General features: G+C 47.1%; 2 protein-coding genes across 5 annotated transcripts in view; one reads left to right on the top strand and one right to left on the bottom strand.

Annotated features, from left to right (window-relative positions):
* Window positions 1-16,729: 16,729 nt before the first annotated feature.
* FICD (FIC domain containing) lies at window positions 16,730-22,753 on the top strand. Of its 4 annotated transcripts, none has more exons than XM_010360611.2 (3): window positions 16,730-16,907; window positions 18,459-18,817; window positions 19,947-22,753. In XM_010360611.2, the coding sequence occupies exons 2-3, from the start codon at window positions 18,517-18,519 to the stop codon at window positions 21,026-21,028; spliced, it is 1,383 nt and encodes a 460-aa protein (XP_010358913.1). In that variant the 5' UTR covers window positions 16,730-16,907; window positions 18,459-18,516; the 3' UTR covers window positions 21,029-22,753. The 4 variants fall into 4 exon arrangements, with proteins under 4 accessions (XP_010358913.1, XP_030794582.1, XP_030794580.1 ...); XM_030938722.1 differs by having other exon boundaries at window positions 16,744-16,907; window positions 19,950-22,753; XM_030938720.1 differs by having other exon boundaries at window positions 16,744-16,907; window positions 17,732-18,817.
* Window positions 22,754-24,099: 1,346 nt separating this feature from the next.
* Window positions 24,100-27,308, bottom strand: part of SART3 (spliceosome associated factor 3, U4/U6 recycling protein) — a 39,249-nt gene continuing 36,040 nt past the window's right edge. Inside the window, exons 17-19 of the mRNA XM_010360600.2 lie at window positions 27,005-27,157; window positions 25,866-26,056; window positions 24,100-25,186 (exon numbers count right to left, since the gene is read on the bottom strand). Of these exons, the coding sequence (XP_010358902.2) occupies window positions 25,009-25,186; window positions 25,866-26,056; window positions 27,005-27,157 (522 nt within the window). The 3' untranslated portion in view covers window positions 24,100-25,008. The remainder of the gene's footprint in view (window positions 25,187-25,865; window positions 26,057-27,004; window positions 27,158-27,308) is intronic.

Below are 27,308 nucleotides of genomic sequence, written 5' to 3'. Positions count from 1 at the left end.
GCATGCGGGAATCCAACCATAAACCCTTGACTCGATCCTTGCCTGGGAGTTTCTCTCTTTTTCTCAATTGGCTTCCCAGGTTCAGTTGGAAGAACTCTGGGGAACACCCCAAGATGCATGCTAAGAACAGTAAGGGGTAGCCACAGAGAGGGCTTTTATAAATGGAAGTTGTAAGGTTCCATATGAAACTAATCAGTTCCCAAACAAGATGAGCTTTTCATGCTTAAACAAGTGTTCCGGCCGGGCGCGGTGGCTCACGCCTGTAATCCCAGCACTTTGGGAGGCTGAGGTGGGCGGATCACAAGGTCAGGAGATCGAGACCACCCTGGCTAACACAGTGAAACCCCATCTCTACTAAAAATACAAAAAAAAAAAAATTAGCGGGCGTGGTGCCAGTCGCCTATAGTCCCAGCTACTGGTGAGGCTGAGGCAGGAAGATTGCTTGAGCCCAGGAGTTGGGGGCTGCAGTGAGCTATGATCACACCACTACACTCCAGCCTGGGTGATAAAGCGAGACTCTATAATGAAAAAAAGAAAGCTAGATGGTCCCAGATGTGCATGCAGTCCCCGGACTCTCTCATGCATTTTATTGCTATTGGACACCATCCCGCAGCATATCGTAGCTGCTCACAAGCTATTTCTTGAGGTAGACTGGATAATCCAGGCACCTATCTTTTGTTCCTCCAGAAGGAGGACATGAAACCAGAGGGCAAATATTATTCTGGATAACAATAATAATGACAATTGCTGAGATTTACTTAGCACTCGATCAGAACTTTACTTACATTAGATTTTTTTTTTTTTTTTTTTTTTTTTTTTTTTTGAGACAGGATCTCACTCTCTCGCCTAGGCGGGCATGCAGTGGTGCAATCAAAGTTCACTGCAGCCTTGACCTCCTGGACTCAAGTGACCCTCCCTCCCACCTCAGCCTCCCGAGTAGCTGGGACTATAGGTGTGCACCACCATACCCGGCTTATTTTTATTTTTGTAGACACAAGATTTTGCTGTGTTGCCCAGGCTAGTGTTGAACTCCTAGCCTCAAGCAATCCTCCCACTTTGACCTTCAAAAGTGCTGGGATCACAGACGTGAGCCACCATGTCTGACCCCTACATCATTAATCCTCGTAATAGGAGGATAAAGCAGGTCTTGTTATTGTCTCCATTTAAGAGAAGGAACAGCCAAGGCAGAGCGGTGGTGACTCTTGTATGAGGACACAGGGCAAGGAGGTTGCAGAGCTTCATCATTGCATCCCTTATGGTGGACCATGCCACTCCTCAAGCAACTGCCTTACTGACTCTGATAGCCAGATCCCTACATTGGGTCTTTGAGGCCCTAAGATCTAACCCTTCCAGGCCATCTTTCTGATCACATCTCCCACCTGCTCCCCATCCCTCGCCCTCTCCAGCCCCCTTTGCCATTCCATAAGTACACCATGAGCTCCTGCCCCAGGGCTTTTGCATGTGCTATTCCCCCTGCCTGTAACACTCTTCCCTCCAGACATCCACATAACTCACCACCTCAATCGCAAACCACTCCTCACCCTCTTCCCCACTTTATTTTTTCCGCAGGGCTTGTCAGCCTCGAATATACCATATCATTTACCTATTTTGTTTAGTGTCTCTCTCCTCCACCAGAAAGTAAGCTGTGTGAGGGCAGGAATTGAGTCTGTTTGGTTTACTGCGGTTTCCTGGGGCCCAGGACGGGGTCTCAAAGTGGAAGATTGTTAAGTGAGTGTATTCTGTTGCAGTGCTTGGTACCATCACAAAACACTGTCTCTAGAGGGAACACTAAGGCACAGCTGGAGCATGAAGTTGGTTAAAGTTTGGCAAAGTTTTCTGGGCACCCAGGCGAGAAGCCAAAACTGGAGGGACGAGAAGGGATGGGTTTTCAGGGATTGTCAGGCCAAATTACCAAAACGGGGAGCCTGGGCTGCCAAGTGAGCTATTAGTTGTTTTTAGGGGGATACAGCCCCAAGGACAACACTGGGAAGACAGTACCACCTTTTCTTCCAGCCACAGGGAAGACAACTGAACTATCCTCACACTGCAGGCCAAAGAGATACCTCCCATTTTCTGAACTTCTCACCCAGGAAGTAACCCATGTTTTACTTAATCCTAGACCCAGATGTGCCAGAAATGATCAGATTTCCCAAGCGTCAGAGCTCCCTCCAAAGCCACTCTTGTAGCATCTCAACCTCTCCCAAAAATGGTTATCTGACCTGGAGCTGAGGACCCAGAGAGAGCTTGAGGGTCCCGCTCTTCCTCGTCTGGCAGAGCCCACCGCAGGGGTGAGCCGTGGCAGGGCAGGGTGGGCTGGCAGACTCAGAGGTCTTTCCTCTGGGATCTGCAGAACATTTAGGGAGGCATCAGCTGCTGCTCTGCCCTCAAATAAAGCCCAGGTGCTTCTTCAAGCCTCTCTGAACCAGCACTTCTCAAACTTCACATCAGCATTTCTTGAAGAGCCCCCAAGCCACAGATTCCTTGGGTAGAAGAGAGGTGGAGGGGGAGACACTCATTCGGAACACCTTTTTGTATACCTCTGACTCCTAGAGCCATGGAAATATTTCACATGCCCAGAAAATCAATCAATAAATAATTAAAATCAACAAAGATGTGGGGGCTTCCCAAAGCATGGTCTATGGACCAGCAACTCCATTGGCCTCACCTGGGAGCTCGAACACCTGGCCTTCATTTAAATTCATTAAATTTAGCCAGGCGTGGTGGTGCACGCCTATAGTCCTCGCTATTCAGGAGGCTGAGGCATGAGAATCACTAGAACCTGAGCGGCGGAGATTGCTGTGAGCTGTGATTGCACCACTGGGTGATCCAGCCAGGGCAACAGAGTGAGACTCTGTCTCAACAACAACAAAAAAAAAAAGCAAGAATTTTTTATTTTGAAAAATTTAGACTCAAAAATGAGATACCTAGAGTTTTTCTATGTCCTTTACCCAACGTTCCCTAATGTTGATATCTTGCATAACAATAGTACAACTATCCAAACCAAGAAATGAACATCGGTGTGATATATCTATGGACATTCAAATTTCATCAGTTTTTCCATTAATGAACACTTAATTAAAAAACTAAGTTTTTTGGACCATTTTCTGGTCCAGGATCCAATCCAGGATTCCACATTGCATGTAACTCTCCTACAGGACCATAATTCAACCATCAAAATCAAGCAATGAACACTGATCTATTACCATGTTCTCCCCAGACCCCATTTAAGTTTCACTAATTGTCCTAATAAAGTTCTTTCTAGTAAAAGAATACGATTCAGAGTCAACCAAATACTTAATTGTCATATTTCCTCACTGTCCTCCAGTATGTAATAGTTTTGTCTTTTATGATCTTGATAACTTTTGAAAAGTACTGGCCTGTTAGTTTCCAGAATTTCATTCAACTTGAATTTGTCTGATGTTTTCTCATAATTAGATTGAGTCACTGCACACCCAACATCAGAGACCAGTAAGCCACCAGCTGCCATGTGTTGAGCTGTATGCGTACCAAAATCAGTTGTTTGCTGCCAAACCTGTTCATGCCAGTTTCACTTGTAACTAGTTAAGTAGTATGTAGTAGGATAAAAATAGGAGGGAAAAGTCAGGTGCAATGGCTCATGCCTGTAATCCCAGCACCTTGGGAGGCCAAGGTGGGAGGATTGCTTGAGCTCAGGAGTTTGAGACCAGCCTGGGCAACATGGCAAAACCCTGTCTCTACAAAAAATGCAAAAATTAGGCAGCATGGTGGTTCATACCTGTGGTCCCAGGTAATCAGGAGGATGGCTGGAGCCCTGGAGGTCAAGGCTACAGTGAGCTGTGATTTTACCACTGCACTCCAGCCTGAGCAACAGAGTAAGACCCCATATAAAAAAAAAAGGAGGGAAAAAGAAAAGTTGTTTCTACGAAAACTAAGTGTTTTGGATAGCCCTGAGAAAAGCAAGCTTCTAAATAGAAATTGGTGAATTAGTTGTAAGATACAGATGGGAAGGGGAGGAAAATTATAAAAATCTGGAAGGGTTCTGTATGCTGCTTAGCCAGTGTCTTTAAATTCTCATTACATTTAAAATGAACCAAAAAAGGCAATCACCTCATTCATGCAGGGAAGACAATGTGAGACTTCACTCAATTAACTCATTTATTAATCATCCCTTAACGTGATATTAATATTAGTAGTCACAGTATGAATCAGTACACAGAATACTAGTATGTGCAAGTTAAAAGATAAGATAAAATATTCATAATATAAGGTTTTCTTTTTCTCTATTCTAACCAACTTTTTCAACTAAGCCTCGACACCAGTCAATGGTCAAATGATATTAGGCTGACCTCTCAGCTACACACAAGAACACATTAAAATGGAGCACTGACCAGGCACAATGGTTCACACCTGTAATCGCAGCACATTGGGAGGCCAAGGGAGGTGGATTGCTTGAGTTCAGGAGTTCGAGACCAGCCTGGGCAACATGGCAAAACATCATCCCTATTAAAAATATATATATATACAAAAATTAGCCAGGCATGGTGATGTGTGCCTGTGGTCCCAGCTACTCAGGAAGCTGAGGTGGGAGGATTGCTGGAGCCCAGGTGGTGGAGGCTGCAGTGAGCCGAGATCACACCACTGTACTCCAGCCTGGGCAACAGAGTGAGACCCTGTCTCAAAAGAAAAATGAAAGTGAGTACTAGGAATATTATTTAGCCTTTAAACGGAAGGAAATTCTGACACGCTACAACATGGAAGAACCTTGAGGACTTTATGTTAAGTGAAATAAGCCAGTCATAAGAGGACAAATATTGTATGACTATACTTAAATGAGGTACTTATGCTACCAAAATGCCAGGGGTTCAGTCTAGATTCTGCTGCTTGCTGCAGAAAGCCAATACTGAGATAATTAGTATTGTCAGGAAACAAGGCTTTATTCAGGTGCAACAGCCCAAAAGATAGAAGACCAATCTCAAATCCATCTCCCTGACCAAGATGCTACATTTTATGTTATGTGCATTTTACCATAACAAAAAATTGGGGGGGTGGTAAGGGAGTGCTAGAATATTTACATCCCATTTTATAGGGTATTCTCGCAGAATTTCAAATAACACACGAACTTCACCGCCCTTCCTAATATTTCCATTGATGTGGGTTCTAGACCACCTGATGAGGTAAAAGAGACAGTTTCCCAAAGGTAGGTCTTTTATTTGGTTTTGTTTGACAAATGAATTTTTATGTTGTTGTTGTTAAAGCGTCTGTCTCCATTTCCTTCTAATCCTTTGCCTGACATTACCTGAGTAACTTCAAAAATATGGAAAAGCTACCATTTGCCCTGAAAAGAGACAATGCTACTTGCCAAGCCCATACAGCCAGAGACCAGCATGTCTTATTTTGCCTGCACATAGTAGGATATCAACATATGTTTGCTGAATTAATTAATGAACAAATGAAGTTTCATTTCTTGGCTGCAAAAAAGAGAAGAAAAAGCCACAGGAAAAGTTGGGGAAAAAGAAAAGGGAAATCCAAAAACTTACCCCAGTACATGTAGCAAAATCATCTATTTATGTTGTATTACTTGGGTTGGAAGTTGCCTGCAGAAGACAGAAATCATTTTAGCAGAAGTTTCTTCATCAGATGCAGCCCCATGACCAACTCAACAGGTCTCAGGGCAGATGGTGAGGGATTCACAATCAAACCTCCATTCCCAACCCCAGCACACTGTCCCTTTATTTGGACCCAGTACTGGTGATCAAGCCCCTTGCTGGTGGGTTCTTGCTTCTTGGGAAGCTGGGAGCTGATGGGAACCCTGGTCAAGAGATCCCACCCTGGAATACAAATTAGTACAGCCACTTATGTATATTTTAAGCCTATTAGAAAAAAAGATAGGGGTCTTTCCTCTTGGAAGTCTCCTCTCTCTCAACAGAGAGAGAGCTGTTTTTCTTTCTTTTTCTTCTACCTATTAAACCTCTTCTCCTAAACTCCTCTTGTGTGTCAGTGTCCTAAATTTTCCTGGCCCAAAACAACGAACCCTGGGTATATACCCCAGACAAAGTAGCCACTTCATATTGGGGACCTCCTCTGGGATACCAAGGTATAACATTCACTGAAACACAACATCTGCTGGAGGCAAACCAGTGTTTCAGACCATCGGAATAGCTGACAGCAATCAAATTCAAAATGGTGCTACAGACAGAACCATGCATGGACACGCCTTTCTTTCGAGGACCCTTAGATCGACCCCAGGAGGAGCCCTAGCTGCTCTTCCCCACACAATGCCACTTTTCAGCAGAAAGTAGCCAGAAAGAGTCATCATCCAACACCCCCTAATAGAAGTTAGGGTTACCACTCCAGAGTGGGGAATGATACAGGAGTTAAGAAGAAATTACTTAGGCAGATAGTGATGGTACGTAAGTCCTCAGTAAGGGTTTCCTTTTAATGAAAAGCAGCAGCCCCAAATCATTTTCCTTTCTAACAAAGAGCAGCCTGTAAAATCAAGAGGCAGACATAGATGCCAGCAGTTGAGCCAATCATGTTAAAGATGGCGGCTCCATCTCCCCTTCTCTTTGTCAACCACGTGTATAGTAAAGACCAGACACGATGACCCCAGTCAACTGGAAAGCCTATTCACATAACAAGATTAGGGTGGGGTGGCCAGCCTTTCCTGTGCGCTATATAAACGTCATACGTGATCGAGCCAATCTATGAGCCCTTTGTAAATGAGACACCACCTCCTCAAGCCTGACTATAAAATCCAGTGCATTGGTTCCTGGGCAGTCTTTCCTCTCAGAAGTCCCAGAGAGAGAGGTGGTTTTCTTTCTCTTTCTCCTGCCTATTAATCCTCCACTCCTAAACTCAAAAAGAAAAAGAAAAAAAAAGGTACAGCCACTATGGAGAACAGTATTGCAGTTCCTCAAAAAACTAAAAATAGATACGACGATATGATCTGACAATTTCACTCGCGGTTATATTTAAAAGAAAGGAAATAAATATATCAAAAAGACATCTGCATTCCCACGTTTACTGCAGCACTATTCACAACAGCCAGAATATGAAATCAACCTGTGTCCATCAGTGAATGAATGAATAGAGAAAATATGGTATATACACACAATGCAATATTATTCAGCCATAAAAAAGAATGAGCTCCTGTCATTTGCGGCAACATGGATGGAACTGGAGGTCATTCTGTTAAGTGAAATACGCCAGGCACGGAAAGACAAAGATCTCATGTTCTCACTCATATGTGGGAGTTTAAAAGGTATATCTCATGAAATTAGAGAGTAGACTGGTGGTTAACAGAGGCTGGGAAGGGGCAGGGGGGCATGATAATGAAGAGAAGTCGATTAATGGGTATGCATATGCAGTTTGATATAAGAAATGAGACTCAGTGTTTCATACATCAGTGGGGTGACTATAGGTTACCATGATCTATTGTATATTTCAAAATAGCTAGAAGAGAAGAATTTGAATTTTTCTAGCATGAAGAAAAGACAATATTTAAGGTGATGGGTATCCCAAGTACACTGATTTGATCCTAACAAATTACATGAATGCATTAAATTATCAAATGTGCACACTGAAACTATGCACATCTATTGTGCATCAATTTTTAAAAACAAAAACTTGATTGTCTGCAAAGACTCTGTTTCCCAATAAAGTCTCACTCACAGATCCTGGGGTTAGGACTTCAACATGTTTTGAGAGGCACAGTTCAACCCATAACACATATTTGCACATAATAGAGTGCTTAAGAGCTTCAGATCCCCCTTAATCAGATCAAATCCCAGCTCCACCACTTATAGGCTGATGGCCTGTGACACGTCACTTCATTTCTCTGGGCTTCGGTTTCCTCATCTGTAAAATGGATCTCATAACTCTACCTACCTTGGGGGGTATCAAAGGGGCATCAAAGGATTCAACAAAATCATGTATTTGTTCAACTAACGTCGATGGCACTCCTGTGGCCTGCCAGCATCAGGCACTGGCACTGTAGCTGTGAACAAAAGACAAATCCCTGCCCCCGCTGAGTTTATGAAGGACAAAGGGGCTGCAGAGACACTTTATATTTTTAAAAATAGGCCAGGTGCAGTGGCTCATGCCTGTAATCCCAAAGCTTTGGGAGGCTGAGGCAGGAGGATCGCTTGAGGCCAGGAGTTTGAGTACAGCCTGGACAACATGGTGAAACCCTGTCTCTAACAAAAATACAAAAAGTTAGCTGGGTGTGGTGGCACATGCCTGTAGTCCCAGGCATTTTGCGTGAGCCCAGGAGGCGGAGGTTGCAGGGAGCCGAGATTGCAGCACCGCACTCCAGCCTGGGCGACAGAGTGAGACCCCCTCTCATATAAATAAATAGATAAATAAATACATAAATAAATAAACAAACAAACAAACAAGTAAAATATCTAGGCTAGCAGAGGGCAAAGAGTGAGATTATTTCTATGTGCATCATTTACGGCTGAAAAATAGAAAAATGACGCAAGTGATAGCCTCAGCAAAACAAGTGCATGAAGTAAAAGAGGTGGCTGTTAAGTGAATCCCTATAAAAAGAGAGGGGGGAAAAGGTCTGTAACAATGAGATCGTCCTAACTCATGGCATGCTCGCAGCATGGTGCCTGGCACCTGGTGATCTTCTGCTGCTCGTGATTATAACTCTCCCGAGAAAGGAAGTCGCAGGAACATGTCCACTGTATGCCGGTGTGAAGCCCAGCCAGCCATGCTCCCAAAGGGCCACCTTTCCCACCACAGTCCCAAAGCAGCCAGGAAGGCTCAAGAAGGAACAAGGAAGGCCAGGTTGGTGGCCTTGGAGGAGTCTGCTCCCTTTCATCCATCCCCAGGCTGGGGGTTAATTTTGCAGCTGCACCCCCAGTCAGTGAATTGTTCTCAAAGTGCATGGAAACACTGCTGTTGGAAAAACTGTGAAGAACCATAAGGGGGCAAGGAATAAAAATGCTGAAAGAAGCCAGACCCCAAAAGCCATCATATTATAGGATTCCATTTACAGGAAACATCCAGAAGAGAAAAATCTATACAGACAGAAAGTAGATTGCCAGGGGCTGAGGGAGAGGCTTGGGGAGAAACAGGAAATTGCTACTAAAGGGTCTTTGCTTTCTTTTGGGGGTGATGAAAATTGGGGTGATGGTTGCACAACCCTGTGAATATATTAAAAACCACAGAATTGTACACTTCAAATGGGAGAATTGTGTGGTATGTGAATTATATCTCAATAAAGCTGTCATTTAGAAAAGAAAAAAACAAAAAAAAACAGTTGCCTCGGCTCTAAACTTATTTCTCCAATTCCTGTGAGAACGACAAATCACTGCCATCTCTCTGATTAGGGCTGAATTCATTTCACAATAATTTTTAAAAGAGTATTTTCTCAACACCTGAAATAGGCCCTTTGATGTCTGTCCAAAGCCCTCCTGGGAATTCTTATCTATTTAAAAGAGGGAATGAGTATTACGAGCTTGGCTTTCTTGGCTAGCCAGACACCCATGTTAATTTCCACACCTCCACGTTACTATGGCAACAGAGAGCTTCCACTGAGAGCTTTTGGGGGGGCATCAAAATGGACTGCAATTTGGACTCAGGAGGGTCCACAGCCTCTCTGCCCAGCAGCCCCCAGACCCTGGCTACCTTGAATCAGGTGAAACAGAGAAATCAGAGAAGGGGGAGGATGTAGGCTCCACTGGGTCTTCACTCCATCCTGGCCCAAACTGAGTCACCGTCCCCATGCAGGAAGAGAAGTGTTAGTCACATCTTTCAGAGGCTGTGATCTAAAACAGCGTATTGAGCACCTGAATCAGTCTCCATGTCAACATGACCATATTTTTAGGCAGGAGTAGGCAGCTTCTCAGGCCAATTAGAGTAGTAGAGCTAAAAAGCAGTCAGTAAACAGCTGGGAGAAAGGCAGTCAGCCACTGGGAGTCCACTGTTCTCACGGAGGAGTCTCACAAATGCAGAAGCTCCCTGCCTTGAGGTACCCGAAGAGTCCACCACACAAGACCCAGGAGGCCTGAAGTCCATCCTGTCAGGCAGAATCATTGGGACTGAGAAGGGAAGAGGCAGCGCATAAGACAGGCAGCCTCGAAGATGCACCCCACTGATCCTCATCTCCTGGTGAGCCTTATGTAGCCCCCTTACACCTTGTACCAAGATGGATCTGTGTTGTGGCCAATAGAGTAGAGCAAAGGTTAAAGCATGCCTTTTGAAGCTAGATCATAAAAGACATCACACTCTTGGGTCATTCATGCTGGAGGAAGCCAGCTACCATGTTGAGAAGACATTCAAGCAGTCCTGTGAGCCCACATGAGAGGAACTGAAGCCCCCAGCCACCAGCCATGTGAGCCACCTTGAAAATGGAGCCTTCAGCACCAGTCAAGCCTTCAGATTATTGCAGCCCCAAACAATGCCTTGACTTCAATCTCAAGAAAGTCTGCCAGCTAGAACCATCCAGCTAAACTGCTCCCAGATTATTGACCCACACAATATAATGTAAAGTAAAAAATATTTGCTATTGTTTTAAGCTACTAAGCATTGGGATTATTTGTTACACAGCAATGGATAACAGACATAGGGTGGATGTCAGGAATTGTCTCAAGAAGATGACTTTATGAAGATTTTTCCTCCTTGTTCCTTCCCCTACCCTCAAAGCATTTTTACAGTAGAAGGTGACATGTTAATGGGTAGGGAATCCAGAGACTTGGATTTGTATTCTGGCTCTGTCCTTAGTTTTCCCACCTCCAAAGGTGAGGAGCTAACATGTAACCTGAGATCTCTGAAAGCCTAGGGTCTCATAATGGTTGAAACCTTAAGTTTTGAGTCAGGAAGACTGGTCATGAACCCTGGCTCTGCCACTTGCTTGCTGTGTGACCTCAGACTAATTACTTAATTTCTCTGAGCCTCATTTTCACCTTCTATAAAGTGGGTTTAATAATATCTACTTCGTGGCATTGTTACAAAAATTCAAGCAAATACCCTACAAATTACTTAGCACACAGTAAGTGCTCAGTTGTTACCACTACCAAAAATGAGACAGCATGGTGGGTACGATTATTTCCACTTGTAGCTAAGATATAGGAGGATCAGAGGAGCAGTCAGAGGATTTCGTTGGTCTGGAGCAAAGCCCCATGTGGTTGTTTTTCCAAAGCCCCCCCAAATGATTCTTTGAGAAACTTTGTCCTAGAGAAACTTCCACACATGTGCCAAAAAATCATACAAGTATTTCACTGAAGTCTGTGATAGGGAAAGATTGGAAACAATCCAAATTCTCATCAACAGGTAAATGGGAAATAAATTGTAAATGGAATACTATACAGCACTGTAAAACTAATGAACCAGAACTATGCATATCAGCATAAGCATAAATCTCTAAGACATAATTCTGAACCCCAAAATGCAGAAGGATCCACAGAGTATATATCATGTGTAAAAATCTGCAGAATATCATTATATATTATTTATGGATACATGCATATGGATAAAAGCAAAAAACCATGCATGGGGGCAGTAGCACCAAATTCAACATGATAGTGACCTCTGGGAGGGAGGGAAGGGCATGTGAAGGGGAGGCTTCAGTGTATTGGTGACATGGTATTTCTTAAACTGGATGGCAGGTACACAAGTGCCCATTGCACTATTGATGTCTTTTGGATATCAGAAATATTTCATCATTTAAAAATAGATGTAGCCAGTTGTGGTGGCTCATACTTATAATCCCAGCACTTTAGGAGGCTGAGGTGGGAGGATTTCTTGAGCCCAGGGGTTAAAGACCAGACTGGGCAACATAGTGAAACCCCATCACTACAAAAAAAAAAAAAATTGTTTAAATTAGCTGGTCATGGTGGCATGCACCTGTAGTCCCAGCTACTTGGGAGACTGAGGCAGGAGGATCACTTAAGCCCAGGAGGTTGAGGCTGTAGTGAGCCGAGATCGTGCCACTGCACTCCAGCCTGGGTGACAGAGTGAGACCCTGTCTCTACAAAAAAAAAAAAAAATTTAATTAGCCAGTCATGGTGGCACACACCTGTAGTCCCAGCTACTTGGGAGGCTGAGGCAGGAGGATCACTTAAACACAGGAGGTTGAGGCTGTAGTGAGCTGAGATCATGCCACTGCACTCCAGTCTGGGTGACAGAGTGAGACCCTATCTCTACAAAAAAAAATTTTTTTTTTAATTAGTGAGTCGTGGTGGCACACACCTGTAGTTCCAGCTACTTGGGAAGCTAAGGCAGGAGGATCACTTAAGCTTAGGAGGTTGAGGCTGTAGTGAGCCAAGATCGTGCCACTGCACTCCAGCCTGGGTGACGGAGTGAGACCCTGTCTCCACAAAAAAAAAAAAAAAAAAAAAAAAAAAAAAAAAAATTAATTAGTCGTAGTGGCACACACCTGTAGTCCCAGCTACTTGGGAGGTTGAGGCAGGAGGATCATTTAAGCCCAGGAGGTTGAGGCTGCAGCGAGCCGAGACTGTGCCACTGCACTCCAGCCTGGGTGACAGAGTGAGACCCTGTCTCAAAAATAAATAAATGTGCATGGAGAAATATGGAGTAGAATTGTGAATGTGTATTTTTTTCCTTCTCGTTTTTTGTGGATTCTGTATCTGTAATGATCTCATGTTGTTTTTAAGAAATAAAATAGTTGTTTGACAGGTGAAAACCAGTTACATTTAATTTTTTCCAAGCAAGAAGTATCACTTCCCCAAATGATTTGCTCTGAAAACAACACTTATCGGCATGCCTGAGTTTTGAAATATTGGTGATTTGAGACCATATGACACAAGAAACGTCCTGAGGCCAGAACACAAGCCTTTAGCCCAGGGACACTCACATGGGATCCCCCAAGCCCTGTTTCTTGGGGATACCTCAGAAACTGAGTCTGACCCCACCAGGTATGTCTTTTTGTTTGTTTAGAGATGGAGTCTCGCTCTGTCGCCCAGGCTGGAGTGTAGTGGCGCAATCTCGGCTCACTGCAAGCTCCACCTCCTGGGTTCACACCATTCACCTGCCTCAGCCTCCGGAGTAGCTGGGACTACAGGCGCCCGTCACCACGCCCGGCTAATGTTTTGTATTTTTAGTAGAGACGGGGTTTCACCATGTTAGCCAGGATGGTCTCCATCTCCTGACCTCGTGATCCGCCTGCCTCGGCCTCCCAAAATGCTGGGATTACAGGCGTGAGCCACCATGCCCAGCCCCACCAGCTATGTCTTAAAAGGAGGATTAATCAGTAGCAGGGAGAAGGGCTGCTGGGCTCTCTTTTTCAGCCACAGCATTAAGTTAGAAAGAGAAAAAAAACCAGGGGTAGAAGTGAAGAAGCAAGAACAGGTGTGGTGTATGTTCTTTTTAATGATGTCGAGTCATTCTGCAGCCAACTCAATGCCATGTAGCCTCAAGCCGGGGAGTTTTGTTTTTCCTAAGCAATAGAATCTGACTCTGCCAGCAAGAAGCGCTTGACTGCTGTTCCTTAAACATGCAGAAGGGTTTTTTGTCTTGTTTTGTTTTGCATAATGGACACATTTCCCATGCAGCGACTTTCTGGGTTCTTTGTCACATGTCAAGGTAAGCGTTTAGAAAACTCCTCCGTGGGCCACGGGGAGGCAATTTTCACCTAATACAGAATGCTTAAGATGGAGGAAGCCAACTTTTCAATATCGCTTCAGGGACCATATTTTGTGCATTCAACACAGCTGAATGCAGACAAAGTCAAGAGTTAAAATTTAGTGTAAACTCCCGACAAGGAGATTGAAGGGGGGAAGTGATGTCTGGTGAATTACTGTCCCCTGGTGGCCACACACAGTAATGGGATCATTTTGCTGTAATAATCCTTCTGAGTCTTCCTGTTTTCCCCTGCCATCTTCCACTAACTTCTACAAAGGGGTTGCAATCTGGCGGCCCTGGAAAGCCAGCTGGCAGCCATGCCAATTGCCTTAAAATCTGGAGATACTGCTTAAAAAATCTAGGCCTCACATTTCTTTTGAAAAATTGAAAACTCTGTCCACTTTTAGACTGCATCTCAGCTAATAAATATAGGTTCCAGCTGAGAAGCTGCTGCCCACTTTAGACAAGGTATGTGCTCTCAAATCTGCCACATTCCCCACCTCTCCCTATTGTCTCATGGCCAGTAAGTTTCACTCATTAGCAGTTCCTGCATAGCTTCTGGACTTACTACTCTACTCGTAGCCTAAGCTAATTAAAGAGCTAACAAAGAGAGGAGGGTGCCTTCAGAAGCAGACAATTACATTGCTTTATACCTGGGTGTGGACAGGGGTTGACAAGTCTCATAATACCCGGCTCAGTGAGGATAAGTGACTTGTTCAAGGTCACTCAGCTAGCAAGCGGGGGGCCTTGCATTTCAATGCACATCTGTCTGATCCCAGAGCTTCACTGTTTTCTAACATACCAACAGTCACCCATACCTACCAGGCCCTCCTCTGGGGAAGGTTTTTACAGTGACATACTTGGGCCATCAGGAAGTGCAATTCAGAGGACTCCAAGAGAAAAATGTTCATGACCTTTGTTGAAAAGATTAAAAATGAGAAGCCACCAAAATAATCACCACCCTGATTTTGTTCCTTAAAAACTATGAATCTTCTGGTCAGGCACGGTGGCTCAAGCCTGTAATTCCAGCACTTTGGGAGGCCAAGGCAGGCAGATCACTTGAGGTCAGGAGTTGAAGACCAGCCTGGCCAACATAACGAAACCACGTGTCTATTAAAATACAAAAAATTAGCCGGGTGCAGTGGCACACGCCTATATCCCTGCTACTCAGGAGTCTGAGGCAGGAGAATCGCTTGAATCCAGAAGGTGGAGATTGCAGTGAGCCAAGATCAAACCACTGCACTCCAGCCTGGGTGACAGAGCAAGACTCTGTCTCAAAAAAAAAAAAAATTAGCTTGTGTGTGCCTGTAGTCCCAGCTACTAGGGAGGCTGAGATGGGAGGATCACTTAAACCCAGGACATGGAGGTTGCAGTGAGCAAGATCACGCCACTGCACTCAGCCTGGGCAACACAGTGAGATCCTATTTCAAAAAAGATAGATAGGTGATAGATTGATAGACAGATACATACATACATACATACATACATAGTTTGCTCTGTGCCAGATGTATAGAATCTCATTTCACCCTCACATAAAACCCTGTGAAGCGGTAATATCATCACATTGTGTGCAGTTTACAGAAAAGCCTAGACAGATGATCAACTAGATCAAGTCACTTGCTGAATGTGATTCAGTTTGCAAGTGGCAGAGCTGGGATTTGAACCCAGGGCTGTGTGACTCCTAACAGTGACACCCACGACCACCACCTAGCCCTGCCTCCAAGAGCAGTACCTGTCACAGAGGAAGTCAGATCTTGAAGCACCAAGCCTTCTGCAAATCCTGAACTGGATGCCAAAAGCAAGGTAGGCTGTTTGTCCCCATTTTACAGGTGGGGAAAGTGAGGCTAGGAGTAACATGCCCAAGGTGACACAGAGAGTAAATGGCAAAGTCTGAATTTGAGCTCAGGTCTCTCTGACTCCCCAGAATCTGAACTGCTAATTTCTAAATACTTAGCGTTTCTGGGGCACCTCCCTAGATGTTTAATTTCAGTATTTGTGGATTAAGATGGAGGTTTCCATTCTCTGCTTCAAGGAAAAAATTTCTCTATGGGAAGCCAAAAGAACTAGCCAGATCCTTCTGGAGAGGATACAAATTAAAAACTCAGGGAGGACCGAGGGGGTGGCTCGTGCCTGTAATCTTAGCCTTTGGGAAGCCAAGGTGGAGGGAGAGCTTGAGGTCAAGAGTTCAAGACCAGCCCTGGTGATATAGCCAGACCCTGTCTCTAAAGAAAATAAAAAATCAGAAATAGGTCGGGCGCAGTGCCTCACTCCTGTAATCCCAGCACTTTGGAGGACGAGACAGGCAAATCTTCTGAGGTCAGGAGTTCAAGACCAGCCTGGCCAACATGGTGAAACTCCGTCTCTACTAAAAATACAAAAATTAGCCAGGCGTGGTGATGTGCGCCTGTAATCCCAGCTACTCAGGAGGCTGAGGCAGGAGAATCGCTTGAACCCGGGAGGCGGAGGGTGCAGTGGGCCGAGATCGTGCCACTTCCCTCCAGCCTGGGCAACAGAGTGGCTCCGTCTCAAAAAGAAAAAAGAAAAAGAAAAAGAAAATTCGCCGGAGGTGGTGGCACGCACTTGTAGTCCCAGCTACTTGGGAGGCTGAGGTGGGAGGATTGCTTGAGCCCAGGAGGTGGAGGCTGCAGTGAGCTGCAATTGCTCCACTGCACTCCAGCCTGGGCGACATAACGAGACCCTGTATTCTAAAAGAAAACAAAAGTTGTTTAAGTCAGGGAGGAAAAGACACAGGGAGGGAAAGAGAAAATTAGAAGGCGGCGGCAAATTCAGCAGCACGGGGTGGAGGCTAAGAACAGGGGCTGCGCAGTCAAGGAGGCTAACAGGGTGAAGGGGTGGAAAGCATCTGCTTCTTCATTTCACACCCGGGAAAAATGAGGCACATGACAGCGGATCCGGGACGAGGAGACCCGAGGAAGGGACCGCCGCGGAACTTCGAATTTCCGGGCCCGCCACCTAGCGTGCAGCAAATCCCCACGCGCGTCGGATTTCCAGCACCTGCTCCTCCAGTCTGTGGCCTAGGCCCCGCCCCTCCCGCTGCTTATTGGCTGCTACGTGAACGGGACAAACGCAAGCGACAACCAATGGGAGTGGCCCACGGCGCGTCTTTCGCTGGGAAGCCGACGCGGACGCGGAAACCCGGAAATGCGAGGGAAGGACGAGTGGAGAAAGCCAATCCGCCGAGACGAGGGCTGCGGGCGGTTCAATGGCGAGTCGCCGAGGGCGGGGCCAGAGGCCGGCGGAGAAGGAGGACCCGGGAGCTGGCGGCCTCGGAGCTGGGAGCGCGGGGAAGGCGGTTGGGGTTCTGACAGTCACGCGCGGTGAGAAGAGGGCAAGCCCGAGGGGCTCAAGAGGACGGAGCCGGGAAGGGTGCGGCCCGGCCGCGAGCTATGGGCGGGGTTCGGGAAGGGGAGGCTCTGCAGTCTTGGAGGGGACTTAGACCGGCCCCCTCTCCTCTCCCGGCCTCAGTTCCCCTTTTCTTGGGAAGTGCGGGGGAGAGATTCGCGCCTCCCGGAACGCACTTCTTCCCCGCACACACCCCTGGCACCGGCGAACTGCCCCTTGCCTGTACCGCCCCGTCCAGGAGCCTGTCCCCTCGGGAAGCCGGCCCAGACCCCTGGACCCGCGCAGCACTCCAGGCGCACCCCTGTTAAAGCTCATCCCAAGCCATTTCACATGTTCTGTGGCAAAGGGCCAGGCTCCATCCACATAAGATTCCGAACCCCCTGATCCATCAGTCATTCCCGGGTCAGTACCAGCCCAGAGCAGGTGCACAGGCCCTGCTTAGTAATAAGGTAGAAGCTGAGACCCGGGGACCGGGCTCAGAGGCCCTGCTGTTTCCTTCTGGATGCCTCTGTTTACCTCCTGTGGGCCTTCTGGAATTTAACTTATGCTCTCTGTGCCTTGGTTTCCCTTGTCTGTAAAATAGAGCTGGGGTAGCTCTTCCTTCATAGGGTGGCATGAAGGTGAAATGAGGCAATGTGTGACCAGTACACAGCTCAGCACCTAGCACACCATAGTTGCTTAATAAGTGCTTATTGTTAGCATAGTGTTTGCATACCTGGGCCCCACCACTCCCACTGCCAGCCCCAAGTACATACAAGCCCTGTTGTCACTGAGGCCAACCAAGCACTATGGCCCGCAGCCTGAGTTCCTTTCGAGATGCTCGAACTGCTCCTCCTCCTGGTGGGGTCCCTTCTGGACAGGCCGGAAACGGAAGGCCAGAGAGAAGGGCACTGTGGGAGCTGTGGCTGAATATCAGGGTGAGGGCAATAAATGAGGCCACCCAACAGTTGTGCTTATCAAAGATTGGGCGTCAGAACTGCTGTGGCTGATCTGCATGTGTGCCTGTCAGTCATTTGCGTCCCAAATGTTTGACATATGTCCACAAATCCAGTGTCTGTGGTCAGAAGCCACAGGGATGTATGGAAAGGGGGAGCACGTTAGAGCCGTGGGGTTCCTGAGTTCCAAGTCCTAAGGCTGTCACTTGCTCCCGGCGAGACTTTGGGCAAGGGACTTCACCTCTCTGAACCTCAGTTCCCTCACCTGGAGAGTGGGATGAAAACATCAGCTCAAGTCGTTGAAGACTATGACCCATGGGAGGCATTTGTTGCTTAGCACAGGGCCTGGATTATGGCAAGTGCTCAATAATTGTTGGACCACAGTAGTGTTATTTTCAGTCACACTGCTCAGGAGGTGGCACCAGTCCTTCTAGGCTGGTCCCTCCTCTAGTGAGATCCACTCCTTGACTTGCCCCCACCCCGTCTCTCTAGTGAGCTAAAAGCAGAAGTCTCCAAACCCATCTTCCTGGCTGAAGTCACAGCCGTGTCCTGAACGTGTCTGTTTCTCCTGCAACTCCTGGCTCCTTGCAGGTCCTGCTCTCTCTCAGCTGCCTGTGGACATGCGCAAAGGGCCCTCTCCTGAGTCCAGATGATGCTTACACCGATGGCTTCAGTGATGGCGGTGACTGAACCGAAATGGATCTCGGTCTGGGGCCGCTTCCTCTGGGTGACGCTGCTGAGCATGATGCTGGGGTCCCTGCTGGCCCTGCTGCTGCCACTGGGGGCTGTGGAGGAGCAGTGCTTGGCTGTGCTCAAAGGCTTCTACCTGCTCAGGAGCAAACTGGACAGGGCGCAGCATGCCGCCACCAAGTGCAGCAGCCCATCCACGGAGCTCAGCATCACCTCCAGGGGCGTGACGCTGCTGGTGGCCAAGACCAAGGCCTCTCCAGGTAAGAGTGACTGGCTGTCTTCCTCAATGTTTAACTGAGCAGACAGACATAGAATGTGTGCCGTATCCTGTGTGCAGGGTCCTGTGTGTAGGGCATCGGGGTATTGTGAACAAGTCAGCCCTGGGCTCCTAGTATAGACAAGGTGATGTGACTGAGACAGTGTCACAAGTGTGGTGATGGGGAAGCACAAAGGGCTGTAGGAGCATACCAGGAAGGCTCCCTGGAGGAAGTGACACCTGAGCTGGGACCCAGTTGTTAAGTAGGAGTCATCCAAGGAGAAGGGCATCCAAGGAAAAGGACTCCAGGCAGAGACCAGAGGTTGTCATAACTGACATAACTGTCATAAGAGAGCCTGGGGGCATTCAAGGAACTAAAGGAAGTTGAATGTGTGGAGCTGATCCTCAGGTGGCCGAGAGGGGCCAGGACAGGAAGGCTATGGCTAGAGCAGGCCCCCCACCTCCACCAGTTCTCTGTGGTGGGGACTGAATGTGCATTGTTAGATGATAGTGGCATCCCTGGCCTCTCCCCATGAGATGCCTGTAGCACCCCTACCACCACCCCAGTTATGACAACTAACCAGGTCTCCAGACATCACCAAATGTCCCCTGGGGCGCACAATCAAACCACTGGGTTAAAAGAGTGAAACAACAGTCCTGCGATGGTGAAGCCCCCAGCGTCTAGGAAGAGTCGGGAGTTATTAACACCTTTGGGCCTGCAGGAGCAGGAACCTGTGTCACCAACACAGGACGAGCTGGAGATGTAGGAGAGGGCCTACGTTGGGAGCTGTGGCCAGTGGGAAAGGCCCAGCAAAGAGGCCCCAGGCAGAGTAAATGCCTAGAACTTTCTATGTCCAGAAGGCAGGAGGCTAGGAAGCCAAGGAGGTGCCTCCCTGAATATAGAGTGTGGCTCTGGGGACACCCGGATAGTGACTGGCATACCACCACACGGCTGGGGGATCAGTGGTACTGGGCACGTTGAGTACACACGATGCGGCTGGAAGAAGCCCCCCAAGGCCAGGGACCAAGGCTGGTCATCATGGTTTTCCGTGGAGACTAGCACAGGTGACAGCCCCCCTGAATGTCCTCTGCCCCCTAGCCTCCCTCACATCGCTTCTGTGGCTCTCTTCCAGCAGGTAAGTTGGAAGCCAGAGCCGCCCTGAACCAGGCCCTGGAGATGAAGCGCCAGGGCAAGCGGGAAAAAGCCCAAAAGCTCTTCATGCACGCCCTCAAGATGGATCCGGACTTCGTGGACGCGCTCACCGAGTTTGGCATCTTCTCAGAAGAAGACAAGGACATCATCCAGGCGGACTATTTGTACACCAGAGCATTGACCATCTCGCCCTACCATGAGAAAGCGCTGGTCAGCCGTGATCGGACGCTCCCACTCGTGGAGGAGATCGACCAGAGGTATTTCAGCATCATCGACAGCAAAGTGAAGAAGATCATGTCCATCCCCAAGGGAAACTCGGCTCTGCGCAGGGTCATGGAGGAGACCTACTACCATCACATCTACCACACAGTGGCCATCGAGGGCAACACCCTCACCCTCTCAGAAATCAGGCACATCCTGGAGACCCGCTACGCGGTGCCCGGGAAGAGCCTGGAGGAGCAGAACGAGGTCATCGGCATGCATGCGGCCATGAAGTACATCAACACAACCCTGGTTTCGCGCATTGGTTCCGTCACCATCAGCGACGTGCTGGAGATCCACAGGCGAGTGCTGGGCTACGTGGACCCCGTGGAAGCCGGCAGGTTTCGGACGACACAGGTCCTGGTCGGACACCACATCCCTCCCCATCCGCAGGATGTGGAAAAGCAGATGCAGGAGTTTGTACAGTGGCTCAACTCTGAGGATGCCATGAACCTACACCCGGTGGAGTTTGCAGCCTTAGCCCATTATAAACTCGTTTACATCCACCCTTTCATTGACGGCAATGGGAGGACCTCCCGCCTGCTCATGAACCTCATCCTCATGCAGGCGGGCTACCCGCCCATCACCATCCGCAAGGAGCAGCGGTCTGAGTACTACCACGTGCTGGAAGCTGCCAACGAGGGCGACGTGAGGCCTTTCATTCGCTTCATCGCCAAGTGTACTGAGACCACCCTGGACACCCTGCTTTTTGCCACAACTGAGTACTCGGTGGCACTGCCAGAAGCCCAACCCAACCACTCTGGGTTCAAGGAGACGCTTCCTGTGAAGCCCTCACCCTAGAAATCCTTCCTCCGTGACAAAGGATGTCCTGAGGTTCGGGGGGAAAAAAAGAAACAGCATTTCTAGAAACCTAGTCACTTCCCAAAGCAAAAGGAGAAACATTCTTTACCTCCAAATGTTTAGTTTAAAAAAAAAAAAAAAAAAACACTAAGTTATGAAGCCTTGTCTCTAAAATAACTTATAATTCAAGCAAGCTATTTATTTTCTTTGGAGCAAGCTCGTCAGTGTTGTGTGGTGTCTGCTGTGTCTTGCTGGTGGCCGTGCTTTAGGGGCAACAGTGCCACCATGTGATCAGAACACAGGTTCTGGAGCAGAATTTGCACTAAGGGGGAGGAGCGGCCAGGTGTGGGACAGGGCCCAGAGCCACTGATATAACGCCTCCAAGTACTTCTCTGAAACGGGCTGAGAGGTTCTGTGACTGCAATTGGGAAGTCAGACCCAAGTCGCAGCTGAGAGAAATGGTTGAAAGCTCACTTTCTCGAGGTTTAGATTAGTGGTGACTTTAACTTCCAAGCAAACTTCATAGAAGAGAAAATGAATGCCGACATTCCTTACCTCCAGGAACTTTTTGAGCCATCGTTTGCAAACTTTAGTGCCAGCGGCTGTTTTTTTCCATATCGAGACTATTTTTCTAATTAAGAATAGGGGGTAGCTATAAAGAGCTGTATGTTGGAGGGGGAAACATGGGGGGTGGGCAGTTTGGTTTTCTTTGTGTATTGGTGTTTCTCTCACACTTCATTTGTAGTAACTCAAGCCAGATGTTTTCGTCTAAAAGTTCTCTGGGCTTGTCATTCCACCTGTATCATGCTGCCAGCCAGGTGTTATGCTAGTAGGCATCTGCCCTCACCCCTCTGCCTGAGTTTTCTGTAGGTAGATGTTAACCTATCTGAGAAAACAAGTGCCACGTGGACACCAAATAAGCATTTGTGATAATGAATTAGAGCACCAGTTTCTACTGAATGGAGCAAAAACCTTCAGCCATGGCCAGGCTGCATCCCTCTGGTCCTGGAGTTTCATCTACTTACTGCCTGGACCCCCACCTTCCACAGTCTTTGCACTGTCCCATGTCCCGTCCCCCATGGGGAGGCAGAAGAGATTGCCTCAGAGTGGCCTTATTTTTCGCGCAACTTGTGAAATGATGCAGTGCTCTATGTAATATGGCCGAGTTTCCAAGCTGTCATCCAGTGGAAGTAGGATCTTCTCTTTCAATCATATGGCACAGGTGCCAATATGACTGCTGCTATTTAGAGTCAGAGTGGTGGAAGTCACTGGGTACCTTTCCCAGTGACGGAGCCCGTGATGTCTAACACTGTACTGCACTTTGTCAGCGTGAGTGATGGCGAATACGCAGTGTTGTCTCTGATTTGGGAATTCCATTCCTGACAGTAATGAGGCCACTGCTCTAATGTAGTTTATACAGTTATTCTGTTGTATAAATAGCACATTCAGAGTAGTGTTTGAAAGGTTAAGGAAAATAAGTGAAAAGATATATGAAATGGCTCCAAATGATAATTATTCAAACCTCTATAAAATATGTTTTCATACTCTTATGCTGCCAGAGGTACTTCTTAAACTCTTCTCGTCTTGGTTTTATAAGCACACCAAGGAGGTCTGACAGATGTGTTTGCTTCTACTATAGAGCAAGAGAATTTGCACTTTAGCTATATGTGAAGGATATTATTTTAACAAATTCCTGATTCTAATAAAGTTATTTTATTACATGAATGCCTGAGACTTTGCTGTCTTATTTGGGAGATGCTCCCCTCTGTCATAAGGGCAATGGGGGTATTCTGACCTTCGGCCCTATTCATAATACTGTTCTGGGAGAGCAACAGATCCAAGATGGTGATTTCCATGGGCAAGCGAGCCAGAAGTTGGATAAACTGCCTACCTAGGTGGATAAGGACAAATTACTGATTTTTTTTTTTTTTTTTTTACTAAGACTCAACTGGAGTAGTTTTTCACGTTTCTATTTACCATCAGTTCTGGATTTTCTGCAGAAAACACAAACCCACTCATGTGGTCCTGGAAATCCATTTCTAGAACAGTCAACACCCCGAACCTAAACTGGATTCTGCTCAAGCCTGAAAAGGTTTGCCCCTGGAACAAGCCTGGGTTGACACCTGCAAGTATGACATTAAGGTCAGAATATTGGCTGCAGGCAAGAAAGCCAAACCGTTAATGTGAAGCAGCGAAAAGTAAGGCCACACTCACCCATAGTGATATTAACGGCTCTTCATGTGTCAGGTCCCCAACCATGAGGGCTCCCTCTGAGCTACCCAAATCATCTCACCAGCTGAACAGCCTTCCAAACAGCATCACAGAGAACACTGCAGGAGGAACACGTGGGACAGCAAAGGTTCTTGCTGCTGTCAACAGCCAGCGCTTGAATTTAATTCAGAAGTCTAGTAAAAAGTTTGTTTTGTGTAAAAAAGAGACGGAGGGGAACCTACATTTTAAAAGATGTAAGAGGCTTACGAACCAATAATTTACAGGGAGGAGAGCTGATATTTATAGGAAGGTGGAAATTTGAGTGGACAGTTGACATTAAGGGATTACCACTAATGTTTCTAGGAGTGAAAGCTTTTCAGTCCTCCTGAGACACCTGCCACAACATTACTGGATGAGCACAATGACATCTGGAACATGCCTCAATATAACAGAAGGTGGAGGGGAGACAGACATAAAGGAAAAGGGGCTGGGAGTTGAGGAATGCTGGAAGCTGAATGGTAGGCACACAGGAGTTTATTTTACTGTTCTGTCTACTTTTTAATCGGTTATATTAAAAAATGTTAAGTTAAAAAAATATAGAAAAGCCCGACTGATGCACAAAAACTTAAACTTACACAACAGATAAATGAGGAGTTGATTCCCATGACATACACAAGGATTCCCTGACGTCTTTCTCCAGAGTGTGTTAATAAAGTAAGCTTCCCCTACTGAACTGGCAATGCTGTTTTCAAAGCAATAAATATTTGATAAAAGATGTGAGGTAAAAAAGCTCAAAAGCTCCAGTGTCAAACTGCTATAAACTGAATTGTATAAAAACTGAAGACACATCACAGCTGAAATAATTTAAATCAAAGTGACAATGGGATTTGACTTACAGAAGTTCTATTTACACATCTATTAGGTAAAGCAAGGTACACTCACTTCAAAACACATCTGTATGTGAATGCACATCTAAGTACCATTCAGCAAGAAGTTTTGAAGAGAACTTCAGTTTAATAAAGCTAAATGGGGAGAATTGAAGTTTGCATTTGACATGGTATTAAACAAAACCAAAGGGCTGAACTCATGTTTAGACAACACAGGTCACTAGTCACTAGGCAAAGAAAACAGTCCACAGCAGGTGGCACAAATAATTCCTATACAAAACAAATGTTGCAAATATTCTGCTTTTAGGAAACATGAAACAATGGCTGACATGTCATTTACAAATACATAATATAAAAATGCACAGCCCCCTTGAACAAAAATCCAGCAAATGTTATATAGATGACTTCCCTCAGACCCACCCCCATAATAGGCCATTCTGGTGAATTACTAGCATCTGCCATTTCATCTTTTAAAATTAAAAGAATGACGGGCACGTGTGCTGTGCAGGGTAGAAGAGAAGTGTCATACAAAAAGGGGCCGGAGCTGGCCAGAAACATTTGGACAACTGCGTCTCAAAAACCGTGTTCTCGTTTCGCTTCTGTGCCTCAGTCTTTAAGATACAAAAGTATCTTAGGACACCACATCCTGGGCCCAGGGAGCCTGCAGAGTGGTCACTTTTCTGCCACTGCCCTCAATATGAGGGAGCACTGAAAGGCTCTTGACTTAGAACCCCTTCCCCCTTTCTGTCTAAAGCAGAGGAGCCATCTGTGGTTGCGAGCGGGCAGCACACCAGGCCTGTCCATCCCCAGTGCACCGCTGGGTGGTGGGAGGTCCGCCGGGCCAGAGTGAAGTAAGGCATTTCCTGTCTCCCAGAGTCCCGTTCACTTTCTCAGAAACAGCTTGGCAAAATCGGCATTGGACATCTTGGGTGCCTCGGTGGCCGCTGGGGCGGCAACTGCAGGAGCCGCGGCAGGGCCATTCTCGGCCTGAGGAGCTGCAGCACTTGGGCGCTGCAGGGCACGAGGCAGTAGAGACAGCTGCGTCCTTCCCTTCCCCCTCCTAGAAGAGCAAACACTGAATCGACCTTTTGAAGCAACAATTTGTGGCCCCTCATTTATTTGTGAAAATAAGCCAAGATAGTTTTAAATATAATCAGAAGCTAAAAGGGGGGGAAAAAAGGATGAGATAATCCCTGCCTCCTTAATTCTGGCTGTTAAGTAAAAACTGCTTCAACAGACTTGGCCTTGTTTAGTTTTGGCAAAGATCAACCCTGAGCACCAGTCGCACTCAGAGGGGATCAGTGTGACTATCACCTCTCAGAACTCGCCAGTCACCCGGCAATTCTGCTATCTCCTCCTCATCCCTGGCAGGCGAAAAGCACAGCTTATGTGGATCATATAGCTAGGGCTGTAGACGCACACACGTGGGTATAAGATTTCATTTTAAAAACAGCTCCAACTGGCAAAGGGGACTTGAAAATAATCACTGCCTTTAGTTTTGTCTGAAATAAATGACAAGTGTAAATTGGCCAGTACCAGGCAGAGGTCACTGCCTAGGCTTGCATCCTGCTCTGGACGCCTTGCTCCAGTGGAACCACAGTGATTACCACAAGGTATAGCGCGTCTTGGCTTTTCTGTCCTAACAGGAAACTAATTCATCCCGGGTTAATCTCCCTATGGTCCATGAACTGGTGCCAGCCAGGACGAAGTTCGCACTGGTCTACCATGCAAGCACTTACGCTCCGTATGTCTGTGGCAAAAGCATGGGGCCACCTGCTGCCTTCCTGGTCTCTGGCTTCTCTGGAACCTTCCTCTGAGGAGGGTTGCTGATTGCCACTTTGATGACGTTCTCTTTGATAGTCATGCCGTCCATCTTCATCACAGCCTGCGACGCCTGGGATTCATTTTCATATTCCACATAGGCCAGGCCCTGGAAGAGGCAAGATTCAGAACCAAGTCAGATCCCACAGACCAGGGACGCAACCTCCTCCCGCAGGGCAGGCACTGGGCTTCCTCCTGGAGACCAGCAGACCAGGCCACAGCAAATGACCAGCCAACAGGTTACCTTCCCCACCACTGCATCCTCTGTCTACAGGCTTATTTCCCCACCCTACTCTCCTTCCCAACTGTTGCTACGCACTGTAACTTCAGATAACCCTTCCAAGTTCAGTACACCTTGTACGTGCTGCAGAAGTAGAAAGAAGGAAACAGACAGACGGACCAGTATAAATCCAGCAAATAAACCAAGAGGTGGATGGGACACAGGGCCAGCAGCCCAGGTGCCCAGGTGAGCCCTCATGTTTCTATGCCTTCACCCACTCCCTCATTTCATCCTCTTTTTCTCTCCATTAACCTGGATAAAGGGTAGGGAGAGTGGGCGGTGGGTAGACAATAACAAAACCACTTACTACACAAAATGGGGTACAAAAGGACTTAGCTGGAGACTGAGCGTGCAAGAAGGAAGGACAGCAGAAGAGGCACTGCAACGGAGGGACTCAAGGGACCTGGCTGGAGGCCCCAGGGAAAGAGAGGCCTGGGACAGAGGGAAGAGGCTGCAGGAGGGTCCCCACCCCAAAGCCCATGTGCTATTGGTCACAGGGCTTCCCCCAAGCCCCACAGCCAAGGGCCATAGTGTGGTGAATTCATGATCATCTATTTCCAACTGCTCTATTCTTTTTAGCACAATTAACTACAAACCAGTTAATCTGACTCCAAATGTAAGCAGAGCTAAATGTGCAGATCTTTCTGTGAAATTAACTTTTGTTTCTCAGCAGACAAACTAGGAACCCATTCTAGAGGCTAAATCATCTTTGAATAGAGACAGACAGGAAGTTTGCCCAAGCCTTGAAGACAAGGCACGATCTGCTCTGACTCTGACCTTTGGTTTGCCAGCCCGGTTGGTGACCAGCCTGAGGTCCTTCACGGTGCCATGAGCCTTACAGATTTCTTCTAGTTCTTCTTTAGTACAGGAGAAAGGCAGGCCTGAGATGAACAGCTTGTGTTTCTCTAGGGAAGTGCTGTACCTGAACACCTATAGGAAGAAGGAAGACAGAGAAAAACCATGATTCGAGGCATGACACAGCTCACCTGACTCCTCTGACACCAGCCTTGTCCCCAGGAGCAGCCCAGCCAGGCAGACTAGAGCCAAGCCATGCTCTGAAACTTGTTAACGGGGCCACCGG

This window comes from Rhinopithecus roxellana, chromosome 10 (genome assembly GCF_007565055.1).
Source record: "Rhinopithecus roxellana isolate Shanxi Qingling chromosome 10, ASM756505v1, whole genome shotgun sequence".
Taxonomy (NCBI): domain Eukaryota; kingdom Metazoa; phylum Chordata; class Mammalia; order Primates; family Cercopithecidae; genus Rhinopithecus; species Rhinopithecus roxellana.
This window is presented reverse-complemented; position numbering and strand designations above follow the sequence as displayed.